Consider the following 19,263-nt stretch of genomic DNA (forward strand, 5'->3'; position numbering starts at 1 on the left):
GTCAGACTCGAGTCATGAATTTGATGACTTCAGACTCGACTTGGACTTGCATAACAATGACTTTGTCCCACCTCTGAGGTGTGGACTCGAGTCATGTGACTTGGACTCGAGTCAGACTCGAGTCATGAATTTGATGACTTCAGACTCGACTTGGACTTGCATAACAATGACTTTGTCCCACCTCTGGAAATCGCTGCTGGTGGAAGTTTTACACCCCCTCAGCGGACCTTGGGGAAACCCAATGGGTTGTGTAAAGAATATTTTGGGTTTTTTTTACACGCTTTCTTTTAACTCACTCTATCTTCTTGGTTCTTTCGGTAAAGTCACGTAGAAGGGAAATAATAAAATAATAAAACTAAATAAAATTATTCTCACGACGTTTCGACCACAACGCAAGCAGCCGTCCTCAGGTAAAGAACAGGTCTGTCGGAAAGACAGCGTTTGAATGAACACCACCAAGCTTGGCAGCGTATATTTAAGCTGGGTTGGAAGGGGAAGAGCGCCTTGACAAAGGAATTTGCATATCAAGAGGAATTTTGCATATTTATGGGAAAAGTCACACGGGCATAATATGACTTTGAAAACCCCCCGCCCACCTCCTATGCATTCCACAAGTAATGACTAATCCCATATCTGCATTTCCCATAAATATGCTAAATTCCTCTTGATATGCAAATTCCGTTGTCAAGGCGCTCTTCCCCCTCCAACCCAGCTTAAATATACGCTGCCAAGCTTGGTGGTGTTCATTCAGACGCTGTCTTTCCGACAGCCCTGTTCTTCACCTGAGGACGGCTGCTTGCGTTGTGATCGAAACGTCGTGAGAGTTATTTTATTATGTTTTATTATTTTATTTTTTCCCTTCTACGTGACTTTACCGAAAGAACCAAGGAAGACGTTCTACTTAATTAAATAGACGTTTTAATAAATGTTTTCTCCTACAATATCAGTGCCACATTAAATGCGCACTACAATGACAATAGTTTAAAGCGATTTAAAGCATGTTTTATTTTCATAATGAAAACATGGTTTTTTTGGGGGGGGGGGGGAAGAGCTTTGTGACGTCATATTTGAGCGGGGGGGGGGGTCTGACTTTTTGTGACGCCGTGTGACGAGGAGTTGGGGGGGGGGGGTGATCAAAAATCGTCCAAAATCGCGTGACGTCATTTATGGACGGCCCCACACCGGGTGTGTTCACAAACGCACGTGACCGACGTCCAGTAAGCCGCCGTCACGTTGGGCACAAAGCCACGCGTCTGTTGAGTCGCCGCGTGCAACCGCAGATGCCATCGTGCGTCCCACGTGTGACACATTAGGAAGGGACCACTCGTTTAATGATGTCCTTGTGCAGCAGCAAGGGGGGAGTAAAGTGTGGTTCTGTGAAAGTCCTTGCTGCTTTCATGGCTTTATTTTGGTGATTTTTGAAAAGTTTTTCGGTTTGGCCATGTTTGTTATAGTACAGAGTTAGACTGATGGCCTTAATCTAAGTTGTCTTGTGGTTGTTGTTTGACTTGCATCCCACTGGGATTGTTGCACACAGTGTTGGTGTACAGTGTTTTTTCTGCAATATTTTACTGTCTTTTCTTGGATTTTCTGTTTGCACTCAGTCACATATTCACTTTAAGATGTTTTCTTGTTCATGTTTTTGTTTTTTTGTTTGTTGCGGTTGCACCCGATTCAAGAGCCGAATGGCTCACAGGGCTATACCTAATAAATGAAACATTGATGTGCTGTGCAGTGCATCAATGCACGTGTGTCCAGCAGCATGCGATGACCGAGTTCGACCTGTAGGTGGCTGGGAGGCTTATTGAATAACCGCACTGGGAAACCAGTCACGTGGTTAATGGCGAGCACCTACCCAGCCGTCCTTCATTTCGAGTGTACAACACGCGGATCCCAAACAGGCCGAGCCGATTGCATTGCAGCACCACATGAGAGCCAAGGGCACCGCGACCCAGATTCAAACGAATAAACACCCGCCCCCCCCTCTATCTTTCCATCCCATCCCCACACACTTCCTGTCTCTCGCCCCCCATCACCACCAATTCTATCGGGTTTCCACGCTCGTGCCGCATAGAGCTCGTTTATAAAAAAAAAAGACCGACACGTGGTGGAGCTGAAACAACAACAAATTCCCCACCACCCACACGAACCTATCCCCTAAATCCGGAGTTTTTCACATCTGGGGTTTGTTTTGCAATAACTGTATTGTACACCCCCCCCCCCCCCTCCAAATGTTTAAAAAATATATTCGGTTACCAGTTCGCCGCACAATGTACAAACAAACACGACCCTGGCAATAATGGGTCTCTATGTCAGTCTATGGGTCTCTATGTCAGTCTATGGGTCTCTATGTCAGTCTATGGGTCTCTATGTCAGTCTATGGGTCTCTATGTCAGTCTATGGGTCTCTGTGCCAGTCTATGGGTCTCTATGTCAGTCTATGGGTCTCTATGTCAGTCTATGGGTCTCTATGTCAGTCTATGGGTCTCTATGTCAGTCTATGGGTCTCTGTGTCAGTCTATGGGTCTCTGTGCCAGTCTATGGGTCTCTATGTCAGTCTATGGGTCTCTATGTCAGTCTATGGGTCTCTATGTCAGTCTATGGGTCTCTATGTCAGTCTATGGGTCTCTATGTCAGTCTATGGGTCTCTATGTCAGTCTATGGGTCTCTATGTCAGTCTATGGGTCTCTGTGCCAGTCTATGGGTCTCTATGTCAGTCTATGGGTCTCTGTGCCAGTCTACGGGTCTCTGTGCCAGTCTATGGGTCTCTGTGCCAGTCTACGGGTCTCTATGCCAGTCTATGGGTCTCTGTGCCAGTCTATGGGTCTCTGTGCCAGTCTATGGGTCTCTATGTCAGTCTATGGGTCTCTATGCCAGTCTATGGGTCTCTATGCCAGTCTATGGGTCTCTATGTCAGTCTATGGGTCTCTGTGCCAGTCTATGGGTCTCTATGCCAGTCTATGGGTCTCTGTGCCAGTCTATGGGTCTCTGTGCCAGTCTATGGGTCTCTATGCCAGTCTATGGGTCTCTATGCCAGTCTGTGGGTCTCTGTGCCAGTCTGTGGGTCTCTGTGCCAGTCTATGGGTCTCTATGCCAGTCTATGGGTCTCTATGCCAGTCTGTGGGTCTCTATGCCGGTCTATGGGTCTCTATGCCAGTCTATGGGTCTCTATGCCAGTCTATGGGTCTCTATGCCAGTCTATGGGTCTCTATGCCGGTCTATGGGTCTCTATGCCAGTCTATGGGTCTCTATGCCAGTCTATGGGTCTCTATGTCAGTCTATGGGTCTCTGTGCCAGTCTATGGGTCTCTGTGCCAGTCTATGGGTCTCTATGCCAGTCTATGGGTCTCTATGCCAGTCTATGGGTCTCTGTGCCAGTCTATGGGTCTCTGTGCCAGTCTATGGGTCTCTATGCCAGTCTATGGGTCTCTATGCCAGTCTGTGGGTCTCTGTGCCAGTCTGTGGGTCTCTGTGCCAGTCTATGGGTCTCTATGCCAGTCTATGGGTCTCTATGCCAGTCTATGGGTCTCTGTGCCAGTCTGTGGGTCTCTGTGCCAGTCTATGGGTCTCTATGCCAGTCTATGGGTCTCTGTGCCAGTCTGTGGGTCTCTGTGCCAGTCTGTGGGTCTCTATGCCAGTCTATGGGTCTCTATGCCAGTCTATGGGTCTCTATGCCGGTCTATGGGTCTCTATGCCAGTCTATGGGTCTCTATGTCAGTCTATGGGTCTCTATGTCAGTCTGTGGGTCTCTATGCCAGTCTATGGGTCTCTATGTCAGTCTGTGGGTCTCTATGCCAGTCTATGGGTCTCTATGTCAGTCTATGGGTCTCTGTGTCAGTCTATGGGTCTCTGTGTCAGTCTATGGGTCTCTATGTCAGTCTATGGGTCTCTATGCCAGTCTATGGGTCTCTATGCCAGTCTATGGGTCTCTATGTCAGTCTATGGGTCTCTATGCGAGTCTATGGGTCTCTGTGCCAGTCTATGGGTCTCTATGTCAGTCTGTGGGTCTCTATGCCAGTCTATGGGTCTCTATGCCGGTCTATGGGTCTCTATGTCGGTCTATGGGTCTCTATGTCAGTCTATGGGTCTCTATGTCAGTCTATGGGTCTCTATGCCAGTCTATGGGTCTCTATGCCAGTCTGTGGGTCTCTATGCCGGTCTATGGGTCTCTATGCCGGTCTATGGGTCTCTATGCCAGTCTATGGGTCTCTATGCCAGTCTATGGGTCTCTATGCCAGTCTATGGGTCTCTATGCCGGTCTATGGGTCTCTATGCCGGTCTATGGGTCTCTATGCCAGTCTATGGGTCTCTATGTCAGTCTATGGGTCTCTATGCCAGTCTATGGGTCTCTGTGCCAGTCTATGGGTCTCTGTGCCAGTCTATGGGTCTCTGTGCCAGTCTATGGGTCTCTGTGCCAGTCTATGGGTCTCTATGCCAGTCTATGGGTCTCTATGCCAGTCTGTGGGTCTCTGTGCCAGTCTGTGGGTCTCTGTGCCAGTCTATGGGTCTCTATGCCAGTCTATGGGTCTCTATGCCAGTCTATGGGTCTCTGTGCCAGTCTGTGGGTCTCTGTGCCAGTCTGTGGGTCTCTATGCCAGTCTATGGGTCTCTATGCCAGTCTATGGGTCTCTATGCCGGTCTATGGGTCTCTATGCCAGTCTATGGGTCTCTATGTCAGTCTATGGGTCTCTATGTCAGTCTGTGGGTCTCTATGCCAGTCTATGGGTCTCTATGTCAGTCTATGGGTCTCTATGTCAGTCTATGGGTCTCTGTGTCAGTCTATGGGTCTCTATGTCAGTATATGGGTCTCTATGCCAGTCTATGGGTCTCTATGCCAGTCTATGGGTCTCTATGTCAGTCTATGGGTCTCTATGCGAGTCTATGGGTCTCTGTGCCAGTCTATGGGTCTCTATGTCAGTCTGTGGGTCTCTATGCCAGTCTATGGGTCTCTATGCCGGTCTATGGGTCTCTATGTCAGTCTATGGGTCTCTATGCCAGTCTATGGATCTCTATGTCAGTCTACGGGTCTCTATGTCAGTCTATGGGTCTCTATGTCAGTCTATGGGTCTCTATGTCAGTCTATGGGTCTCTATGTCAGTCTATGGGTCTCTATGTCAGTCTATGGGTCTCTATGTCAGTCTATGGGTCTCTATGTCAGTCTATGGGTCTCTATGTCAGTCTATGGGTCTCTATGCCAGTCTATGGGTCTCTATGTCAGTCTATGGGTCTCTATGTCAGTCTATGGGTCTCTATGTCAGTCTATGGGTCTCTATGCCGGTCTATGGGTCTCTATGTCAGTCTATGGGTCTCTATGCCAGTCTATGGGTCTCTATGTCAGTCTATGGGTCTCTATGCCAGTCTATGGGTCTCTATGTCAGTCTATGGGTCTCTATGCGAGTCTATGGGTCTCTGTGCCAGTCTATGGGTCTCTATGTCAGTCTGTGGGTCTCTATGCCAGTCTATGGGTCTCTATGCCGGTCTATGGGTCTCTGTGCCAGTCTATGGGTCTCTGTGCCAGTCTATGGGTCTCTATGTCAGTCTATGGGTCTCTATGCCGGTCTATGGGTCTCTATGTCAGTCTATGGGTCTCTATGTCAGTCTATGGGTCTCTATGCCAGTCTATGGGTCTCTGTGCCAGTCTATGGGTCTCTATGCCAGTCTATGGGTCTCTATGTCAGTCTACGGGTCTCTATGCCAGTCTATGGGTCTCTGTGTCAGTCTATGGGTCTCTGTGCCAGTCTATGGGTCTCTGTGTCAGTCTATGGGTCTCTGTGTCAGTCTATGGGTCTCTATGCCAGTCTATGAGTCTCTGTGCCAGTCTATGGGTCTCTGTGCCAGTCTATGGGTCTCTATGCCAGTCTATGGGTCTCTATGCCGGTCTATGGGTCTCTATGTCAGTCTATGGGTCTCTGTCAGTCTATGGGTCTCTGTGCCAGTCTATGGGTCTCTGTGCCAGTCTATGGGTCTCTATGCCAGTCTATGGGTCTCTATGCCAGTCTATGGGTCTCTATGTCAGTCTATGGGTCTCTATGCCAGTCTATGGGTCTCTATGCCAGTCTATGGGTCTCTATGTCAGTCTATGGGTCTCTGTGCCAGTCTATGGGTCTCTATGCCAGTCTATGGGTCTCTGTGCCAGTCTATGGGTCTCTATGCCAGTCTATGGGTCTCTATGCCAGTCTATGGGTCTCTATGTCAGTCTATGGGTCTCTGTGCCAGTCTATGGGTCTCTGTGCCAGTCTATGGGTCTCTATGCCAGTCTATGGGTCTCTATGTCAGTCTATGGGTCTCTATGTCAGTCTATGGGTCTCTGTGCCAGTCTATGGGTCTCTATGCCAGTCTATGGGTCTCTATGTCAGTCTATGGGTCTCTATGCCAGTCTATGGGTCTCTATGTCAGTCTATGGGTCTCTGTGCCAGTCTATGGGTCTCTATGCCAGTCTATGGGTCTCTATGTCAGTCTATGGGTCTCTATGCCAGTCTATGGGTCTCTATGTCAGTCTATGGGTCTCTGTGCCAGTCTATGGGTCTCTATGCCAGTCTATGGGTCTCTATGCCAGTCTATGGGTCTCTATGCCAGTCTATGGGTCTCTATGCCAGTCTACGGGTCTCTATGCCAGTCTACGGGTCTCTATGCCAGTCTATGGGTCTCTATGTCAGTCTATGGGTCTCTATGCCAGTCTATGGGTCTCTATGCCAGTCTATGGGTCTCTATGCCAGTCTATGGGTCTCTATGTCAGTCTATGGGTCTCTATGCCAGTCTATGGGTCTCTATGCCAGTCTATGGGTCTCTATGCCAGTCTATGGGTCTCTATGTCAGTCTATGGGTCTCTGTGCGAGTCTATGGGTCTCTATGCCAGTCTATGGGTCTCTATGCCAGTCTATGGGTCTCTATGCCAGTCTATGGGTCTCTATGCCAGTCTATGGGTCTCTGTGCGAGTCTATGGGTCTCTATGCCAGTCTATGGGTCTCTATGCCAGTCTATGGGTCTCTATGCCAGTCTATGGGTCTCTATGCCAGTCTATGGGTCTCTGTGCCAGTCTATGGGTCTCTGTGCGAGTCTATGGGTCTCTATGCCAGTCTATGGGTCTCTATGCCAGTCTATGGGTCTCTATGCCAGTCTATGGGTCTCTATGTCAGTCTATAGGTCTCTATGCCAGTCTATGGGTCTCTGTGCGAGTCTATGGGTCTCTGTGCCAGTCTATGGGTCTCTATGTCAGTCTATGGGTCTCTATGCCAGTCTATGGGTCTCTGTGCGAGTCTATGGGTCTCTGTGCCAGTCTATGGGTCTCTATGCCAGTCTATGGGTCTCTATGCCAGTCTATGGGTCTCTGTGCCAGTCTACGGGTCTCTGTGCCAGTCTATGGGTCTCTATGCCAGTCTATGGGTCTCTGTGCCAGTCTACGGGTCTCTGTGCCAGTCTATGGGTCTCTGTGCCAGTCTACGGGTCTCTATGCCAGTCTATGGGTCTCTGTGCCAGTCTATGGGTCTCTATGCCAGTCTATGGGTCTCTGTGCCAGTCTACGGGTCTCTATGCCAGTCTACGGGTCTCTGTGCCAGTCTATGGGTCTCTATGCCAGTCTATGGGTCTCTGTGCCAGTCTATGGGTCTCTATGCCAGTCTATGGGTCTCTATGCCAGTCTACGGGTCTCTGTGCGAGTCTATGGGTCTCTGTGCCAGTCTATGGGTCTCTGTGCCAGTCTATGGGTCTCTATGTCAGTCTATGGGTCTCCATGCCAGTCTATGGGTCTCTGTGCCAGTCTATGGGTCTCTATGCCAGTCTATGGGTCTCTGTGCCAGTCTATGGGTCTCTATGCCAGTCTATGGGTCTCTGTGCCAGTCTATGGGTCTCTGTGCCAGTCTATGGGTCTCTATGTCAGTCTATGGGTCTCTATGTCAGTCTATGGGTCTCTATGCCAGTCTATGGGTCTCTATGCCAGTCTATGGGTCTCTATGTCAGTCTATGGGTCTCTGTGCCAGTCTATGGGTCTCTATGCCAGTCTATGGGTCTCTGTGCCAGTCTATGGGTCTCTATGCCAGTCTATGGGTCTCTGTGCCAGTCTATGGGTCTCTATGTCAGTCTATGGGTCTCTATGTCAGTCTATGGGTCTCTGTGCCAGTCTATGGGTCACCGTGCGAATCAGTGGGAAATTTTAACAAAAATCTGAACGTGGTCCAACGCTTTCGCCTGAGCCAGACTGTGGCAGTATGGAGAACCGCCGATACAACCGAGTGATGAATTACATCTCTCATCACTTTAGCGATACTGCTGCTGCCGCCGCTGCTGCTGCTGATGCTACTGCGTGTGACTGTGGTGAACAATCAACAACGAGTCAACGCGCTAGTCAATCACGCCCGTAGCCTTAATTAGACACGATTCATAACATGCGACGTTTCGGGCAATGCTCCTTCTCCATTTGTGCTCCGAGGAAGGGCCATGATCCAAAAACGTCGGAATGTTTTGTCTTCACGTTTATGTATTCTCCTTTCAGCCCACAGTGCGTCATTAACGAATGCGTTGATTTTCAATAGCAATTAAGTACATAGTGTATTTATGGTCGGCAATTGCTGTTACTAATTAGAAACTGTATCCTATGGACAACGGGGGCAACATCGATACAGAGGGTTGCCAAAAAAAAGGCTTTGCAATCGTTTGGCAATAGCGGATAAATCCCCCGTTCCGATTAAGGCGATTATACGGGTTACATCCTGTGCTTGAGCGCTATAAGCCACACGTGCAGTGAGTTACACAGATGGCAATGCCGATGGACTGCTCGCCACAACGCTTCAAGAGAGAGACAGAGAGGCGGAGAATTTGTGGAGTTGTCCTTACCGCTCCATCGTTGGACAAAAAAAAATCGCAAGCGAATGCTGGTTCACGATACGGCCACGTAGGTTGTGTGTGACGACGACGATGGTGGTGATGGTGTTCGTGTCAGAATGTTTATTTCAACTGCAAGAGGAATCCGATGAGCTGTAAAGCGCTTTTCCCCCCACAGATGTCCGGTAGGGACACGGGCTCTGAACGTTACGACAACAAACAGTATACAAGACCACGATAGGAGTGCACAAGTACAGGGAAGCTAAACAAAGCACTTACAACAATATACAAACACAAGGAAACTGTGTGTTTGTTTCAGCTTACCAGGATAAAGCCCACCGAGGTGTTAACTTATTTTTCAGAAGCGACCTGGCCACAAACGACAAGGCGGCCCTCAGCGTCGCGTGTGAAAATTCCCAGCAGTCAAAAAACCCTCTCAATGCACCACCTCAAGGGGGTAAATACACGACCTGACTTCCTGGCATCTCTTAACCAGTGCCGGATTAAGCTAGTGCGGAGCCTGTAGTATAAAGGGGCCCTAAATATAAAAAAAACACGTAAATATTAAACACAATTTTTTTTTCTTGCGTAGTAAAGTGATTCATCTTCTTGGTTCTTTCGGTAAAGTCGTCACGTAGAAGGGAAGTAATACAATAATAAAAATAAAACATAACAAAATAATTCTCACGACGTTTCGGCCACAACGCAAGTAGCCGTCCTCAGGTGAAAACCAGGTCTGTCGAGGCGACAGCGTCTGAATGAAACAGCACACGTGCTTGAAGCATGTATATAAGCTGGGTTGGAAGGGGGGAATAAAGGGGGAGCCTTAACAAAAGAATATGCATATCAAGAGGAATTTAGCATATTTATGGAAAATGCAGGTATGTGATTAGTACTACATATGCCCGTGCATTATGCAGGATTAGCAGCATCAAAGGGAGGGGATATGGGAAATGCAGGTATGTGTAATTGTATATTTTCAGTTGCTATACAGCGAGATAATACGACAAATCGCTAACCAGTCGTTCATAAAGTTGAAGGCGGTATAGAACTATAGTAATAGAGCAAGTGCAGAATCACTGAACCGGAATTGATAGCTTGAAAGCATTTCGCGCGGGGCCCTTGAAAGTGCGGGGCCCGTAGCTACTCCATATGTAGCTACATGTGTAGCTACTTTTGCTACGAGGATAATCCGGCACTGCTCTTAACGACTATGATGATGATGATGAAGATGGTGGTCATCATTTGCTTCTATGCAACTCGCGAGAGGACCTTGCACAGTTGGCATTTGCTGAGGAATTTCGGAGGAAGATTTGTTCTCGATCCACTCATTGATTTGTTTGTGTTTTGGGTCATACCATCGCGTGAGTACAATACCAATGTGCGTGGGCGTGCGTGTGCGTGCGCGTATAGTGGGGAGCGGTAGTGTAGCGGTTAGCGCGCTGCGCGACGAACCTGGCCACCCGGGTTCGATTCCCGCTCACGGCCAACACCACAGTGAGGATTAATTGAACCGGTCCTGGGCCCCTCCACTAGGTCGACTCAGCCTCAAATGAGTACCGGGTGTGGTGTGTAAACATCGCCACTGGGGAGACAAAGGCGGCCCGAGTGTGGTGCTGGCCACCCACCCCCTCGTGTGCCGTGCCGGCCTTCATAGGTGCTCGCTAACAGCACTTGCCCCAACAGTCTGTTCAGGCTATACGGGGGATCTTTATCTTTATGTGTCGTACACCCTCGTCCACCCAACACGTATATAAAATACATATCATTGTCACAGGACATACACGTGCAATGTCATTATTAATATTAGCTTCAGTACACCTGTGTGCCGGTAGGGGAATCCACAACACATTTGATCAAATTGGTCGCTGGCAGTTCCATGCAGCCAGTGTCATCAGTTCGGCGAGTTGCTCGAAAATTAGCAGCTGACTTAACGCGTGGATTATTTATCATTCGAGCCAAAGGAAATCACATTGGAGACACATGCGCCCACGGCTACGCTGAAAATGTAAGCGGGCAGAGCCGAAACACCCCTGTACGAACGAGGCAACGATACAAATGAGATGGCATTAAAGAGAGAGAGAGCGAGAAAAAAGAGAATCTATCGACCGGAGAGGAATAATACATTTTTCAAGTTACAATTGAATTTAAATCGGTTGCCTGCAGGCTGAGTATGACACCACAAGTTACCGTGCACGATGGCGATGACTTGGAGCCTTCTTCCAGCTCTGCGTTGCTCATGGCTCCTGCTGGTTGTGGCTATATCGTTGGTGCCGACTCCCCCCCTGTAACAGCCGAAGGCTTTTGTCGGCGAGAGGATGAAGAACCGGTGTGGCAACTGTTGAATGAATCGAATGTGCCACGTGGAACACCCACTTCGCATAAACGGGGGGCGTAGTTCGCCTTCGACGGAGCTGGCAGAGGTACCGATGAAATATTTTGGCAGGCTCCTAGCTCATGCATATTCAAAAAGAGTATTAACGGGCCGTTACTTGCGTGCGATATGCGGCGAGAGCAGGCTTGATTAAGTCGCGTGCGCGTGGTGCATCGGCTATAGGGTGCAGTACCTATGCGGTCGAAGTCAACGGCGCAGTAAGTTTGTGTGCAGATCGGCAAATGTGAGTGATGCTGGGTGAAGGCGGTGGCAGAAAGTGCCACTGCCAGGCGAGCACACTCCTCACCCGGTAAGAATCCGAATCTTCATTTACCCCGGAGGAATCGGTTGAGCTGTAAAGCCCTCTTCTGTTCACACGTGTCCAGTATTCACAGATGTCCAGAAAAGAGATCGCCTGGCCGTGTAGAAGATTCAATGTGAAGACGACTCAATGTGAAGTGAATACCGTTTTAGCCAAGACTTAAAGCTTTGAATGGGAGTCGAAAAATGTGCATAATTTAATATGTGCATATATTATATAATTGAGTGGCTTATATGAACGCTTACGACGGGGTGAGTCGCTTTGCTACTTGGCACTCGGCCAGCCAGTTTGAAACTAAAACTATTTTTTTATTTTAGCAGATAAGGCCCACCGAGCTATAATTCGCTATTTTTATAAGCGACCTGGCTATACTCTTAGGTTTTTTCGGTAAAGTCACGTAGGTAAAATAAATAATCAAAATTAAAATAATAGAAATAATAATAGAAATACAATTATAAATCACGACGTTTCGGAGGCAACACAAGTCTCCGTCATCAGGTGGGACCGTCACAGCCAGATTTACTGTATCAAGACCTGGCTATCACAAATGAGAGTTCGACGAAGTTGGCTCATCATCATCATCACGTGGAAATTTACAGCAGCGAAATACTCTGAAAGGCGTGACGTTAATTCTCAACGCGGAGGGGGAAACAAGTATAACCCGTAAAAACAAAGTTTTTCACTATAAATCCTTTATATGCGTGGCGGCTAGAGTCATCTCATCCTCTGGCTTGAGATGGCTGCCACCTATGGGTCAGATGATTGCATGGCACCATTAAGCAATTGGTAATTAAATATAATATTTTTGTCATTAAAAAATGTAAAATTTTGGAATTTTTTTTCACGAACATTAATTGTCACGCACAACGAGTCTGTGTGGAAAATGTCAGCTCGATTGGATCACGGGAAGTGGGTTAAAAAACGACCGAAAGATTTGCACGGTCCTAAGCAAGCAAGCGAACTAAATATAAAGGATTTAAAAATCGGAGGGCCCTGGAGAAAAATCCACGCGACCAAGGGGAGAGAGACACGCAAACTTCAAATATACAGCAGCAGGCTACAGGGTGACGATCAAACCCACGGCATCCTGTACACCAGGCGAGAGAGTTAACATCTCCTAGCCACCGTGATGACGATGAGAGAGAGACACGCAAATTCCAAATCTACAGCAGGCGTCAGGGTCGCGATCAAACCCACGGCCTCCTGTACACCAGGCGACGTAGTTAACATCTCCTAGCCACCGTGATGATGATGAGAGAGAGACACGCAGACTCCAAATATACAGCAGGCTTCAGGGTCGTGATCGAACCCACGACCTCCTGTATACCGGGCGAGGTAGTTAACATCTCATAGCCACCGTGATGATGATGAGAGAGAGAGAGAGACACGCAAACTCCAAATATACAGCAGGCTTCAGGGTCGGGATCGGACCCAAGACCTCCTGTACACCAGGCGAGGTAGTTAACATCTGGCCACTGAGCTACATTAACTATTTTTCAGGAGCGAACTGGCTATCATAAATGATAGCTCAACAAAATGGATCAACGTCACGTGGACATTTACGGTAGCCACATACTCTTAAAAAGGCATGTTTCTAAATGGGGAGGGAAAACCCGGAGAAAAACATCCACGCGGGAGATAGCAGTCGGAGCAAAAAGCTGCATCTTCACGTGAGAAATGTAGAACATAAGACACAAATCAGTGTTAAATATGCACACGTACAGCAAAAGAAATACATGTTGATTCTAAATTTGGAGGGGAAAAAATGGGACCTGCAGAAAAACCCACGCGACCACGGAGAGAGAGACACGCAAGCTCCAAATACACAGGCAGGCGTTAGGGAAGAAAACAATCATACATACGCATGGAATCTGCGACAACTTCCGACATACACACATCTATCTATCTGTAATAAAAGGACTCGAACACTTCTCTCTGTCTTCGTGTCTTTATTCAGGTTCACGTCTTTACCCACACGGCACTCTGTTATAACTCCTGTATTTGTAGCCCCCGGCTATTCACTGCTATTATAGCTTCCTCTCCCCTCTGACTCTCTGCTTCATCTACTGTAACCTCCTCCCTGCAGACTCGCTGCTACCCCTATGCAGACTCCCGCTGCTACCCCTATGTGCAGACCCTCTGGCTGTCACTGTATGCAGACCCGCTGCCCACCCTCTCTGTGCAGCCCCGCTGCTGACTGCAGCCTCCTCGCTGCTTCGGGTCGGTCACCGCTGGCCAACGGTGCCGATCCTCGCTCCCCCCGTGTTCGTGGCGATCTCGCCACACCCCGCTTCGCCCTTCGTGGCCTTCCTCTGTTCCTGGTTCCCCGTCACTTCCCTTGCTCTTCCGGTTCCCCTCCTTCTATACTCAACCCCTCTGCCCCCCACGTGACCTAACTCCTCCCCCCCTGACGGCGCCTCAGAAGGGCCGTTTACAACCGCATTACATATCCATCCAATATCCGTTGTTAGCAGGACGGAGGTCAATTAATGGGGTAGTTGTTGGGGCAAAACGCAATTGCATGTTTGTGTCGTCATGTATATTGAGTCACTAATGCGTCTAGCGCCAGCTATGGGAAGACTAGTGGTACTGTGCATGTTAGGGTCTCTCTCTCTCTCTGGCACCAGTGGGTGTATGGCATAGAAACGGGCCCTAGAGGGCATGCTTCTGGTGACGGCCAGAGAGAGGGCACGTGACCAGGATAGGGTAGCGAGGGGGGCCAATGGGCGGCGAGAGGGACACGTGACATAAGGCCTAGAACCTTCTGGGAGGATCTAAAAGTTCTAGATTTGAAGCTTTCGTGACTGCAAGGATTCATACTCTTAGGGTTTTTCGGTAAAGTCACGTAGGTAAAAAATAAAAAAAGTTAAATCAAAAATCACGACGTTTCGGAGGCAACACAAGCTTCCGTCTTCAGAATCTAGAAGGCGGCGTGACCTAGGGCGGGGCCAGGCCACGCTCAGGGGCATAAAAGGGAGGTCCCGAGCCCCGATCCGGGCTGTCTTCTGGAATCAACCCGCCGTGCTAAGTCTCCTCGATCTTCGGTCATCACGTTCGGCATCGCGGGTCAGGCAGCACGTTACTGACCTGACCCGGTTATGTAGTTGCCCGTCGTGGTTTAGTCGCTAGTGGAAGTCAGCTACCACCGATGTCGTTATCCCGTACGTTTATGTAGTTACCCTGTCGGGGTGTTGTAATAAACGTGCGCCTCAAAGTTCTAGCGTGTGTCTCCGTGGATGCCGCTACGTTTGTATAAAGTCCGCGGGGGGTTTGTTATCTGCAAGCTTTGGGCAACCCCTTTGATGCATACGGCCAGGTTCACCCCCCCCCCCCCTCCACAAAGCAACAGGAATATGAATTAATATCTAATTTTCATCAGATTATCTTTACAAGAGTTATTGTGACCCCCCCTTCCCTCCTCCACGTTACAGACGGGATAGCCATCTCACTCCACTGCTGGATGAAAGCCTGCCCATCCTTCTTCTTGGTTCTGTCGGTAAAGTCACGTAGAAGGGAAGTAATAGAATAATAAAAATAATAAAAATAAAACATAATAAAATAATTCTCACGACGTTTCGGCTACAACACAAGACGGCTGCTTGCGTTGTGGCCGAAACGTCGTGATAATTATTTTATTATGTTTTATTTTTATTATTTTATTACTTCCCTTCTACGTGACTTTACCGAAAGAACCAAGAAGATTAATCCCTGCAGTCACGAAAGCTTTAAATCGAAATCCTGCCCATCTTGTTGTGATGGCTCGAGTGTTTTTGTTATTTTTTTTACCAACAAAGAAAGTACTTGGTGACATTTCGGGCTGCGTGGTGGTGCAGTACCACCTCCGATTGGCACGGTTGTTGGCCACGTAGGGTGCGAAAGAAGTTCGACAAAGATTGCAAATGTTTCGCTAGCCACTGATGCCAGCCGCGGACGGAAAATCAAACTCGGGTCACCGGGGTTTAGAGAGCAGCGCGCTAAACGCCCGCGGCACTCAGCCAATATTGATGATTACGACGCACGGATCACATCACGTGTGCAAGAATCGATTGGTGGGACGGGGGGGGGTGTTGGAGTGTGTTCCCGGGTACGTGAGAGCGTGGTGGGGTCGGTCAGCGCACTGCGCTCACGAGCTCGATTCCGACATCGGTGACGAATATCTGAACAGGTCCTGGGCATCCCCTAGATCGGCTCAGCCTGAGATGAGTTACCGTACCTTAGTGTGGTGTGTAAACATCAGCACTGGGGTGATGAAGGTGGCCCGGGCGTGGTGGTGGCCACCTAGCCCCCTCGGGTGCCGTGTTGGCCTCCATAGGTGCTGCTCGCTAACAGCACTTGCCACAAGAGTCTGTTGATGCTACAGGGGGGAGGGAATCTTGTGGCCTTTGGGGCCGTCCATAAATGACATCACGCACCTAGGGGGGGAGGGGGTCATACATTTGTGACGATGGGCAACGAGGGGGGGGGGGGGGGTTGAGAAATGTGACGTCACATCAAAATGCGCAACTTTAAATAAATATAGACAACACGTTCTTCTTAATTAAATAGACTTTTTGATGAATGTTTTCTCTTACAACATCAGAGTGCAGCGGCACATTAAATACGCACTACGATGACAATAGTTTAAAGTGATTTAAAGCATGTTTTAATTTTGGGGGGGGGGGGGGCAGAGCTTTGTGACGTCATATTTGAGGGGGGGGGTGTCTGACTTTTTGTGACGCCGTGTAACGAGGGGGGGGGGGTCCAAAATCGTTCAAAATCGCGTGACGTCATTTATGGACGGCCCCTTTGGTGTTGTGAGAAGGCATTCCAACCGGGGGGTGGGGGGGGTTAGAAAACATTGCAGTATATTATTAGATTTGCGTTGTGCTGTTGCTCTGGAGACCGAAAGATCGATGGATCGAGGTTCGCTCGCCGCGTTCAGGGCATTCGTCATCGACGCGGTCATCCAATGTGCGCGACTGTGGTCATCCAGGACAGACCATGGGTGGAACAAGTAAACCCGTAACAACAAAGTTTTTACTATAAATCCTTTATATGCGTGGCAGCGAACTTAATATAAAGGATTTAAAAATATATTCGCCTGTGGAGAACACGGGGATCGATCCCGCGACCTTTGGCATGGGAAGCGAGGGCGCTACCAACTGCGCTACTCCGCCACGGCCTGTGGAGGCGTTACGCTCTGGGCTCTTACACTCTGACGTTCAGCCAAAGCGATGAATGAGTTCTATTTGAATATATGTAAAATAAAAAAATTTTGCCTAAAAAGTGTAACATTTTGGAAATTTTTTTCACGAACATTGTCTGGCACAACGAGTCTGTGTGGAAAATGTCAGCTCGATTGGATCACGGGAAGTGGGTTAAAAAACGACCGAAAGATTTGCACGGTCGTAAGCAAGCAAGCAAGCACGCACGCAAGCAAGCACGCAAGCAAGCAAGCATGCGAACTTAATATAAAGGATTTTAAAAACCCGATGTTTCCAGCGGCAGGCATCGGGTGTTTTATTTAATACAATTTAACCCGATTTCGTGGAATTTAAACCTGCGTTAATGAATACGAAACTCTGACCCAAGGCTTAGGCTGCTTCCTCGTCGGTGCTGCTATCGTACTCGGGGGGGGGGGGGCGTCGGGCACGGGGTAGTCGTAGAATGCGGGTGGGCAGGTTGGTCGTGATGAACACGAGCTTCTCCTCCACAATCGTGGGCACCGCCAGTGAGTTCCTGAGCTTGGAATGGATGAAGCCCATCGTTGATAAGTGCGGTTCTGCAATTAGAACCAATTAAACCGGATTTCTCCCAATCTCAGATGATCGGGTTTAATATAAAGACAATTAAACCCGATTGTAAAAAACCCGACTGTGCCACCCTTGGGACAGACCGTGGCAGTGCAACGTGTATCGACGCAATAATGTCCCCATCCACAAAGGAGACATCACAGCGATGACGACGACGACGATGATGATGCACTACTACTCCGCTGCTACCGTGCTTGACCACCACCTAAATGTGACATTGTAGTTCGTTGCTCCGCATCTACATCAGCAGCCAGACGGAGGAGGAAAAAGAATGAGACTGTTGTGTTTCCGTCTCTCTCTTTCTCATCATGACGGTGGCTAGGAGATGTTAACTACCTCGCCTGGTATACAGGAGGTTGTGGGTTCGATCCCGACCCTGACGCCTGCTGCTGTATATTTGGAGTTTGCGTCTCTCTCATCATCACAGTGGCTGGGAGATGTTAACTACCTCGCCTGCTGTACAGGAGGTTGTGGGTTCGATCCCGACCCTGACGCCTGCTGCTGTATATTTAGAGTTTGCGTCTCTCTCTCATCATCACGGTGGCTAGATGTTAACTACCTCGCCTGCTATACAGGAGGTAGTGGGTTCGATCCCGACCCTAACGCCTGCTGCTGTATATTTAGAGTTTGCGTCTCTCTCTCATCATCACGGTGGCTAGATGTTAACTACCTCGCCTGCTATACAGGAGGTAGTGGGTTCGATCCCGACCCTAACGCCTGCTGCTGTATATTTGGAGTTTGCGTGTCTCTCCCCGTGGTCGAGTGGATTTTTCTCCGGGTCCTCCGGCGTTTCCCTCCACATTTAGAATCAACGTGCGTTTCAGAGTATTTGGCTGCTATACATTCCCACGTGATGATAGCCCACTTCGTTGGGCTATCATTTTCGATGGCCAGGTCGCTTCTAAAAAAAAGAGCTACATAGCTCAGCCCGCCTTACCTGGTAAAATAAAATACTTTTTTTATTGAATTAAACCACCAGTATTCAGTCAAGAAGACACGCATTACAGTGGCAACACTCGTGCCTCGCGGTTAGAAGCGTCCGAGTTGCAATTCCGACTCGGGCACTTTTCTGCGTGGAGTTTCGATGTTCTCCAACGACCCCAGTGCCGCCCCCATCGTCTGGACTGAGTTCCCTTCGTGGTCACCAGCTTCCTACAAAAGCCGACACATTCCGTTGTCGCGGGAGCCTTGCTAAAAAATAAAGTATTTGGACCCAGTGTGCGCTATCCAGGATTACCCGTCTCATCACGATCACGTGTGACATACGAACACTGGCTCTCGGGTGTCGTTGTTGTTGTTGCACGTGACAGTGCTTTCTTGTCTGGAGTACAAGTGGAGCCAATCGTACGTTCTCAATCTGTGCTGACGGCGGGTGTTATCCGCTTTCACCCCAGAGCTAAAAATAACAGTGGTATTGCTGATGGACCAAACGTCCCCAACGCGTGACCTCCCTGTCTTTGGACTCGGCGTTGTTGATTTTCCTGGGTCGACAAGACACGTATTTATATGTCAAACAGCAGAGTCAATTAGCCGGCTCCTCTCCATCATGGAACAAAAAAACACGCTTAATTTAAATTCCATCGGCCATCGAGTGTAGACGTCGTCGGGAAACGTGCCTCGGTCTGCCGTTCGTTATTTGACCCGTACACAACAACAGCGCGGAACGGCTCTCACGGGCTCAGCTGCCAGCCCGAACGGCTCTTGTCGAGCCGAGCGGATCTGGCCCAAGGGAAGCCGGCAAAAACCCGCGGCTCCGAAGCCGCAAGCGACGGGGCCCTTTCCAAGGACTGCTTCTCCACGATGTTTATTAAGGACCGCCGTCGTGTATTCAACGCGTGCATTGCTGCGGCTCTTTGATATATTAAGCAGGGGGTTTGTGTTGGTGTTGTTGTTGTTGTTGATGTGTTATTTGAGTTTGCCAACCCCTGCTTTGGACGACCGTGCCAGTTATGTCAAAGGG

The 19,263-nt window shown here is 49.0% G+C and overlaps 1 protein-coding gene across 1 annotated transcript in view; it reads right to left on the reverse strand.

Annotated features, from left to right (window-relative positions):
• LOC133342484 (branched-chain-amino-acid aminotransferase, cytosolic-like) overlaps nucleotides 1-11,150 on the reverse strand; it is a 64,304-nt gene extending 53,154 nt beyond the window's left edge. The window contains exon 1 of the mRNA XM_061551648.1: nucleotides 11,006-11,150. Coding sequence (XP_061407632.1) covers nucleotides 11,006-11,056 — 51 coding nt within the window. The 5' untranslated portion in view covers nucleotides 11,057-11,150. The remainder of the gene's footprint in view (nucleotides 1-11,005) is intronic.
• Nucleotides 11,151-19,263: the final 8,113 nt, after the last annotated feature.

This window comes from Lethenteron reissneri, chromosome 2 (assembly GCF_015708825.2).
Source record: "Lethenteron reissneri isolate LAM-NWPU_2019-01 chromosome 2, ASM1570882v1, whole genome shotgun sequence".
In the NCBI taxonomy this organism is placed as follows: Eukaryota; Metazoa; Chordata; class Hyperoartia; order Petromyzontiformes; family Petromyzontidae; genus Lethenteron; species Lethenteron reissneri.